The sequence below is a fragment of the Triticum aestivum genome, chromosome 2A (assembly GCF_018294505.1).
Source record: "Triticum aestivum cultivar Chinese Spring chromosome 2A, IWGSC CS RefSeq v2.1, whole genome shotgun sequence".
Taxonomy (NCBI): Eukaryota; Viridiplantae; Streptophyta; class Magnoliopsida; order Poales; family Poaceae; genus Triticum; species Triticum aestivum.
In genome coordinates, this window is record NC_057797.1 from 650,284,816 (window position 1) to 650,294,966 (window position 10,151).

The window sequence follows — 10,151 nt, forward strand, 5'->3', positions numbered from 1 at the left end:
CATCATACTTCATGCATTACTCTGTTTGTTACGAACTTAATACATAGAGAGGCAAGCGTAGAAAAGCTCACAAAGTGGAGTAATAGTAGTAGATGCATGCACGAGTCGGTCTACTTGTCACAGATGTAATGCCTATGTACATGATTATGCCATGAATAACGTCATAACTATGCACTTTTCTACCAATTGTTCAACAGTAATTTGTCTACCACTGTATGCTATCTTTATGAGAGAGATTCCTCTAGTGAAAACTATGGCCCCCGGGTCTATTTTAATCATATTGCTAAAACCAAAAATACCTTGCTGTAATTTTCTATTTTACCTTGCGATTTATCTACCACCTATTACTAGATTTGATCCTTGCAATTAACGGGTACAAGGGGATTGACAACCCTCTTGCTCGCATTGGGTGCAAGTATTTGCTCATGTGTGTGTAGGTACTGTTGAATGTTTGTGTGGTTCTCCTATTGGTCCAATAACCTTGGTTCTCTACTGAGGGAAATACTATGCGCTACTATATGGCTTCACCCTTCCTCTTCGGGGAAAATCCCAACACAACTCACAAGTAGCGGGCATCAACACCAAACCCCCAGAACACTAGTGAAGCATTGTATCTCCTGCCGGTGGTGCTAGTCTATGACCCCGGCACCGGCAAGAGAAGCCTTATCATCGTCCTCCCCTATGAGGCCCTACTTACCCATGTCGTACTACATACCTGTTTCCCCGAGGATCTCTCTTCTCGAAACACATCCCCCAAATCAACATTCTTCTTTACGTTGATTATGTTTCAATGTATAGATTTGGTTACACCTTTGCATTTGAATTTTGTTGTATGCGGCAGAGATGATTACCGAATGCTAGGCGGCGAACACGATTTGTTGATAAGCCCCTGGAGTGACTCAACTCCTTCTTGCTACGCAAGCTCCGGTGCTCCACGTGAGGTTGCCTACCAACCTGTAATGCTCGGGTTGGTGCCGCCGGAGTGAATCGGTTGATGATTTTGCTGATATTGAGTTATTTGAGCTACATGTTTGTGCCACAACAACTTGAGCCAGTTGATTGTTGGATGGTAATAATTTTCAAATCTATTTTTTACGATTAGATTAACTAAATTGGATTCCATTATTCTTATAGGTATATGCTCCCTGAAATATAGAATCAGCAGTTCTGTTTCAGAAATATATAATTGGTCTAGTTTGATGTGATTTGGCTGTGGTTGTCGCTTTGATGATTCTTCTACACTACTGTTTATGTTAGAAATTAATTTAGTTTCAGCTTTGCTTTATTTACCATGCATGGCCATTCTAATAGACATCAATCATCTTAGGTTTGGACCTTTCTTGGTTGTTGCGGCTCCTTTTAGTCTTAGCTCTTCTACTTTCACCTTTGTTGCAGATATAGAGGGTTCTCAATTTGTTTTCTCAGGTATGTATGTGTTTGTAGGATTTGGGTCAAGATAGAATATACTCATGAAATTTATCTTTGTCCTCTCTTTGATTTCCAATATTAAGAGAGAATATACTGCTGAATGAGTGGCAATTTCTCTATGTTTTTGTTGATTACCAATATTAACAATTTCGCACCCCCTTTCTTTATAATAACAATGTCGGTTGTTGAAGTCTATTTACATATATATATACTCCCTCCGTTCGTAAATATAGGTTTTTTTAGAGATTTCAAATGAACTACCGCATACAGATGTATATAGACATATTTGAGAGTGTAGATTCACCCATTTTGCTCCGTATGTAGTCATTTGTTGAAATATCTAGAAAAACCTATATTTAGGAATGGAGGGAGTGCATGGAATGTTCTCAAAGTTTATTCTATATATAGGTGCATATGTTTATATAGTCAGATCATTTTCTAAAAAATATTTATATAGTCAGATGACTCAATCATCAAGTAACGTCATTAGAGAAGACATTTTTCTAAATTGCATGCTAGTTAATCATGAGTTAATCCTTTCATGTAGATGAGAAAAACATTGTACCACCACATCGACAATATTTTATCTTCCTTTTCCTTCCTTTTCTTCCTTAATGTTGTCATGGCCCACCTTTTTAGGCATATGGTCTCCGTGTGTTTCTATGTCAAACCTAGATCAAATCATCGACATACAAGGTAACGATGGTGTATCATACACAAATACTTTATTACATCGCATGATCCAGAAAGCAAATAGTCTTACACACTCTGGCCAAAGATCAGTCAAATACATAGTCTTACAATAAGCAAACATATTTCACATCAAGCCGAAACGAAAGCAAATCTAAGTAGATGTCTTGGTAAGCTCCATCACAGGGAAGCATGTCAAGTGGAGGCACGAAACGCTACGTAAGTCACTCCTCATGGTAGTCACCTGCAACTTGACACGTTGCAGTGACTAGGGTCAATACTTTGAATATGTTGACAAGTTCATAGTTCACTGGGATCCTATTCACCTACATGCACTTTGGCTGGTGGGGCTCATGGCTCTTTGCAAAAAATATAGTTTTGCCTTATTATTTTAAAAGTGGTCTACTCTAATAGCTGGACTTACTACATCTTGCAGCAGTCCTGGATCGTATCACTCGATCATCCAAATGCATTTGAGCATGTGGGTTCCTGCATCCTACGATTGCCCTAAGACAATCTCCAGAGGCCCTGGTACATCCCCAACCCTATGAGATCAGGTCCATACCCCCCTTTTGCTCAACCCATAAATTTTATTGGAAAAATGGTGATGAGATCAAGCTGACAATTCTTCGATGAGTTGCTGAAGATGTCCATCTCCGGGGACACGATCATGATCTATTTTATACACTTTGAAGAGGTTTGTGTACTTTACCCATGATTCCTGATAGCACCTTCCTTCTAGTAAACTTCACTCGTGAAGTAGCTAGGTAGACTAAGACGAGATTTTTGGGAAGTAGTAGCCCTCTCTGAGATGGTGGACCCAATCAAACCTACACACCTACATCTGCTGGTCATGCCTAGGAGGGTTCCCACAACTTACTTGGTCCAGACAGAGCCCGTATTCTCTCACTGTTACACATGGAAGCTACTCAATTTTGAACTCATATGATTCCTTTGAGCCTGGGGGTCGCCTAGAAAATTGTCGACCACCAAGCAATACCGAAGCACCGCATTGTTGATTCATTTATTAAGTAGTCAACCATACAGTTGTATAGTTCAATAGTAATTGATGTTTTCCAATCCATGTCATAGTAGGTAAGCATCTACTCGATGGTTACAAGGTGAGGGTAAGTATGGATTTAAGTTGTCAACTACTGGGTTGTACATAATTTAGCATCCTAAACTCACACACATATCATGGAAAAACTACACTCCAGGAAAATACTTGGTAACATGGTCAAAGTGGAACTTGCCTTGGTTGTTGTTGTCACCGGTGCACTCCTGACAGTCACAGGGGTTGCACTCCTCGTAATCTAACATTAACAGAAAAATAACACATAGCGTTCAAAAGCACACAATTCATGCAAATGAAAACTTGCATGAATGCAAAGAACAAATCACACATCACAAGGTGTTGGATTGTTTGGGTATGATTTCATTCAGTTTGATTTTCCCAATTTGGATGCTCAACTTGGTTTGTATTTGACTAAATAAAAATTTCAATTTGAAAAGCCTAGTCTAATATTTAAGAACCCTAAATAATTTAATACCTCAATTTGGTTTCTAAAACTTGATTTGAATTTTGAGAAGTGGCTTGCACTATTTGAATTTCTATTTGATCTAAGTTCGACTTTCAATTTGAAATTTGAAACTCCTAGGTCAACATGATTTAAACCCCAAAGTTTAATTAAAATATTTATTTTATCCAAAATCACTTTTATAAAATATCCAGGGTTTCATCATTACTAAACTACTTTTTTTCATTCAAACCATGATCCAAATTTATTTTAAAGATATCTTATTAAGTGCCCTATTAATTTCAAACAAGTCTATAAATTATACTGAATTAATTTGGTTGTTAGCTAGGTTTTGATTCACTAAATACATTCAAATATATATGTGAAACTAGTGTTGTTAAGATTCTATCTAGAAACTATTTTATAAATATTTATAAATTTACCAACACTGGACTAAATTAAACTACAATTCACTAGCTTCCAAATACAAAAGAATCATCTGATTTGGTTTTGTATTTTAGAAGTTATGCCCATTTTAAGATTTAAAATATTCTATTTGAAATTCAAATTTGATTTTTTTTCAAATTTACTTTTCCTAAAATTATTCAGAAAGTACATCTCCTAAGGTTTTATTTGCAAAAGGAATCATTCAATTTGGACCTATGGATAAGTTGTTATGATAGTTAGAAGTTCCACAAACTTTTTTTTACAAACTACCTTTTCTTTTTAATGAAGCAAATTCGTTTTGGATAATGTTTTGGATAAGGTTGGATACGTGGTGCTCTTTGATTGGTTGATACCATTTAGGAAATAAAATTAAAATGCGTTCGTCCGATCTGTTTCTAGCGGCTTACAACTAACTTACCAAATCTTCTTAAGTGATCTATTCTAACGTGTTGGATTGAAATCGAACGGCCAGGATTAGATCAGAGCTCACCACGACGGCTAGGTTACCAGAGACTCGCGGGAAAACACGAACGTGGCGTCGTTGTGTTCGGGTGTCGATGACGACGGGGTTCCAGGGGGGCTCCAGGGCGATGATGGGCACGGACGGCCTCATCGTGGCTCGAGAAAGTCGAAGGCGGCATCGGCTGGCCTCGAGGACGACAGAGACGATGGCTGCGGGATCGTCAAAGTTCAGAGAGACAACAAGGGACTTCGGGCGTGATGTTGTGCTAAAAAACAAACGCGTTTGGACGTTGGCGTCGGCCAGTGAGATACACACAACCAAAATGAACACAATGGACATGGTTTGAGGCTCGGGGCTTACAGAGTTCGCCGGAGTTGAGCTCACAACAACAGCGAGCTTTGGGCTCTGGTGGTCTTGGCATTCCAGAGGGCTACAGGCGCGGCGATGATGTCCAGGAGGATCGCCATGGAGCGGCGGACCTCGTGGTGGCAGTGCGTGTTCGCGAGGGGCTCTGGCCTCATCAGAATCAAGCCGGCAATTGTTAGGTCAATGGCGGACGACCGGGGTGCGTTGCTGGCAGCCTGGCAGCACTCGGGCTCGATTGACCGGGGAGAAAAGGGGAGGGGGTCCGGGGCTATTTAACAGACATGGACGCGGAGGTTGGGAGCGGCCGTAGCGTGTGAACATACATACGTGCGCGAATGGGGTTCGAGTTCATGCGCGAGTACGTCGGCGACAGTTGCGCGAGGCAGGGGCGGAGCTGACGTGCGGGGTTCGCCTGGTGGAAAGAGAGAGAAGGAGAGCGAGAGAGAGCGTGCGGGGGCTGGGTTGGCTGGCTGGCTGGCTGGGCCGCAACTGGTTGACTACCTGGGCCTTGCCCCCTTTTCCTTTTTCTTTTATTCTTTTCGTTTATGCTCTCTCTTATTTTAATTTCAATTTTCTTCAAAAGAACAACTTCTCCTAAAATCCTTTGGGAATATTTTTAATTGTTTGCACATTTTTCTAGAGGATTTTGACAAACTATTTTTGGCAATTACTAATGGGCCTATTTGCAAAGTATTTTCTTTTTATTCCTGTTTTTCTGTTTTCTTTCTTTTATCCAGGGTTTTACCCATAGTTTAAATGCCCAATATAAACTATTTTCAAACCCTGGTTCACACAAATAAAATGGGGAAAATATTAATCTAAGGAAATTCATTTCCTGCCCTTATGCAATTTCTGATTTTATTTTTCTTTTGTGAAACTTTCATGGCCTCCAATTAAACTTGAAAGTGAAAGTGAATCAAAAGTTGGTCATGTTAGGAAAAAATTGCAAGATAAATCATGAGTGCATATGCTTCTAGATTCAGAACCAAGATTTAGGGAAAAAAATTGGGTTGTGACTAATGTTCACCCTTCACACGAGCTGATTCGATTGCTAACATCCCACCTCAACGCGCGGGGAATCATCTAGTGAAACACATGCTTGTAACGTTCGCACTGAGGTTATTTTTCTCTAGTTTTATGTGTTTAGGCTGGGTGGTACACGGTGTGCGGGCTTCATTCTCTCTTTTCTCTTCTCTTACCTTCTCACGTCAAAATAGGATTCTGATGATGGCAGGAAACACATTATAGCCTACTACTCCCTTTGTAAAGAAATATAAGAGCATTTAGATCACTAAGTAGGGAGTACTTAATAGGGCTTCTTATGGTTGCTCTAACATTTTGGTTTAGTTAGCTCAGCTCCTCGACAGCAAATTTATTACACAGCGTTTCCTCTTGGACCAGTGTACCATAATTCTTTACAAGTAGGATCACAATTAATAAACAAACACACACACACACACGTACTAGTATATAGGGAATACAATACAAGATGAACATCGATAGATACGTTGTGCTGAAGCAAAAACAAGTTCAAACAACTCGAGTAACCCCGCACATTGGGGGCATTTTTTATTTGAGTAATGCTGCGTCGTGGATGTCCACTGCACCCAACCGTAGATGAGGCAAGCTTGCGCACACGGATCACTTCTGACCCGTGAAGAGCTCCAGGCAGTGGTCCTGGTCCAGGTTCCTGCTCCAGAACTTCTTGTAGTACTCGTCGTAGGTGTAGCTGCGGTACACGGGCTCGTCCCCGTCGCCGACGAGCTTGTCCGCCGGGCCGATCACCGCGCTGTTGCACGGGCACAGGAAAGATGCCACCGACAGGCGCTCCCGCGCCGCATTGACCACCGCGCGGTGCCAGACGCTCTTGTACGCGCCGTTGCTCACTGCCTATAGATGCATAGTTTGCATCAGCTCGTCACAACTCACTACTGCATAAATTACTAGGAGTAGTTGCCAATGGCTCGTGGGAATTTTACCTGTAACTGGTCGCCTAGGTTGACGACGAGGGCGTTGGGCCGGGGGTCGACGGCGATCCACTGGGCGCCGTCCTTGAGCACCTGCAGGCCGGAGACGTGGGGGTCCATGAGGAGAATGGTGAGGGCGTTGGGGTCCGTGTGCTTGGGCAGGCCGTAGGTGAGGTCCGGCTCGGGGCACCGCGGGTAGTAGTTGACGGCCATGTGCTGCTCCTGCTCGCCCAGCACATTCTCGATGTAGTCCTCCTCGAGGCCCAGGCCCAGGGAGATCGCGCCCAGGAGTCGGAGGCCGAGCAGCCGGACTTCGCGGCAGTAGGTGCTGATGATCTCCCTGCATGACGAGAGAAAAGAGGTCATGCATGAGGTCAGTCTGTGGAAGTCGCCGGTTTGACCGATGACCCCAGATTCGAAGCAAGCGAAGTTGGGCATGCACTCCACTGTGGTCGGTATCAAGTACTATTTCTTCCATATTCTTTCCGCTCGCCGCGGCAAACTTGGGATAGAAGTCTATTGAGATCAGCATGTCTCTATGTTTATCTGTCTTCACTTGGTCAATGATGATGATGGGTGAACGAACATTCATATATCCCCCTGACCCCTCAAAAAAAAAAACGGGAACATGCATATCAGCAAACCTACGCTCTGCGTAAGATCTTTTCTGTCATCCTCATCCGAATTTGGTGTCTCAAAGGTTTGTTGCACGTGCGAAACGCAAGACATTTCGAGACATAAAAAAGAAGTTCGCTAGCTAGGAGATAGACATTGCAAAAGTGATGCATGTAACCGGTTAAGCGATATGTAGTAGCACAGTAGCAGCATGGTGCGAGGACAAAACTGTGAAGTGACAAAAGGTATAAAAAAGCAAACCCTAGGAGGGGTGTGGAGTTTATCCGACACATGGGGAGAGAAAGCTCGAAGTGAGCACCGCACTTCTGCAAAACGACAGTGCCTAGACCGCACCACCACCACGTGCTCATTCCGCTCGATCGCATAGTGCACCCATCACTTATCGGGTATCAATGATCACTAGGGAGAATTGGACGGAATTGGACGCAGAAAGCACCGTCCGCGGTGCTCGATCGTATGGCCGGCCACACTGCCTATCATCTACGTACACCACAACACATTATGTTGTGGGCCTGGCATTTTCTGGTCAACGCACATACACCATGCATTTCTATCGGTGTGCCTGACCATTTGGTGTGAACGGTGAAGTCCCAGTGCCCCAAGGCTGAGAGGATTTGATAGCTAGTGTTCGTGCCTGGCCAGGACATTGTCAGAAAAAGACTTGATGCTGGCACACCGGCGGGTGCGATAATGCAAGGATTCGTCGTCTTGCCAATGTGGATGTAGAGCATCTACGGTCAGGCGCCTCAAACCCATTGTACGTCCGGCGGGCGTCTCGGTGGTCAGTGATTGATAAAAAAAGTCTATCTAGACAGACGTCTTAAACAGGACTCAAACGTCCAGCCTGATCGGCATCCCTCATCAACCCGTATATAAGACACATATGGGGAGGCCTGAGCGCGTCCGTCACGTCGGGCTGACAGTCCGACCCTCACAAAAAGTGAGCGGAATTCCCCTCTGATCTACCTCTTTACAATTGCTTCTCAGCATCGAACGTCTACAGCTCTGCCGCTGCCCTTGCATCAGAGTGCACTTTGCCCGTTCGAAACATTGTGATTCAAAAAGAGTCGTGTAACCATCAATGTTTAGTTATTAAAGGATTTAGACCATGATTATTAATCTTCTCTGTGATAAGCCGAGAAGATTAATTGTGACAATCTATATCCTTAACAAAGAGTGTAATGATGCCCGAAGCTTATCGCTTCTGGACGATCCGGCTATTTAACACATTCCACTCGCTTGTCACGCGGCGAGGTGGGACTAAACATCCGAAACCCGTCTGTCCAATATACATATGTGAAAATCTGAAGTATGAGCATATATTTGGTGTTTAATCAACAGCCCCGACTAAACATCCAAAATCATCGATGTGCATGTGTTTGCATGTATTAGCTGTTTTAGGGTTTGTGGTTGTAAATGGCAAAATTTGAAACCCATCTAGTCACTGTCCACGGACGTTTAAGGACCCAAATTTGCAGGCTGCGGCTGTAGATGCTCTTACTATGCACATGCTCGTAATGTGCAATCTGGAAGTTGCTAGTTCTAGATAGGATTCTAGAGTTGCTATCCACATATCTAGTCCTATCCCATATCTAGTGCTATATATAGAGCAGGAGGACATGGTACCCAGACGGTGACCTGTGAGATGAGATTTGTTCATGATATGGATTTCGTCCTTTCTATGTTCCGGTGCACATATGGAATAATGGTCACAGAAAGTTAAATCTCTAATTTCTAAAATTGTTTTGGGTGCTTCCGGTTCATTCAGGCCTGTTCTTGAGCGTTGGTAGGTGCGTACATCCATTTTTTGGATGCACCAGTTCTTCTAGCTTCTTCGACACACGTTGTTTTTTTCTCCAAGGATAATATTGTTTTTATTTGATTGGCTGCTAGCTAGGGAGTGTGTCTTCAGGAAAAAGTATCACAATATATGATTCGGCAAGTGCTCAGGGTTTTGTACCACATTTTTTTTAGAATGTTCCCCTCTATAAAATATAAAATCTATCTGCTTGCCACCGCTCAAAACCATCCACATAGCAAAGCGTATGATGAGCTGTTTTAGACGCACCACCTCTTGATACCTCTCAAAATATAAGTTGGAGATCTTTGACCTGCAGTATAGCTGGTTGCAATATTCTCTGCGATATACACTTTCCTTAATTAACCACAGCTGCCACGCCTCACCAACTATGGAAATATAATTAACGTTTGGTTATTTCCTGTCTTTTGCCCCAACTATAATTATGTCCAATCGATTATCTGTACATACGCGTTCATGAATTCATGCAGACGCAAGGATGATGCGTACTAGTAAATATAGTCATTATATGATTTTTGTATAAAGGATTGATGAAAAAAGAATCCCTGCCAATTTGTTGTGATAGTGCAACATAGAATCATGTCATAAGTTTTTCTTGACATGGTTGTCAGCATTTGGCTTGATCATTGTCATGTTACGCTGTATAATCAGTGGTGGACCTATGATCCTAATAACATTTTTTTTAATAACATGGGGCCACTGTTTACCTAAACAATGTATAAATAACATAACTGGAATACATTGTTACAATTGCTTTTTAATTATGCTAAAATAGTATTGAGCTAAAAAACCTCATAAATCAAACTAATAGCCCCCCC

The 10,151-nt window shown here is 42.4% G+C and overlaps 1 protein-coding gene across 1 annotated transcript in view; it reads right to left on the minus strand.

Annotated features, from left to right (window-relative positions):
• Positions 1–6,271: 6,271 nt before the first annotated feature.
• The window catches only part of LOC123189986 (flavanone 3-dioxygenase 2), a 6,832-nt gene continuing 2,952 nt past the window's right edge, over positions 6,272–10,151 (minus strand). The window contains exons 3-4 of the mRNA XM_044602526.1: positions 6,891–7,218; positions 6,272–6,801 (exon numbers count right to left, since the gene is read on the minus strand). Of these exons, the coding sequence (XP_044458461.1) occupies positions 6,553–6,801; positions 6,891–7,218 (577 nt within the window). The 3' untranslated portion in view covers positions 6,272–6,552. The remainder of the gene's footprint in view (positions 6,802–6,890; positions 7,219–10,151) is intronic.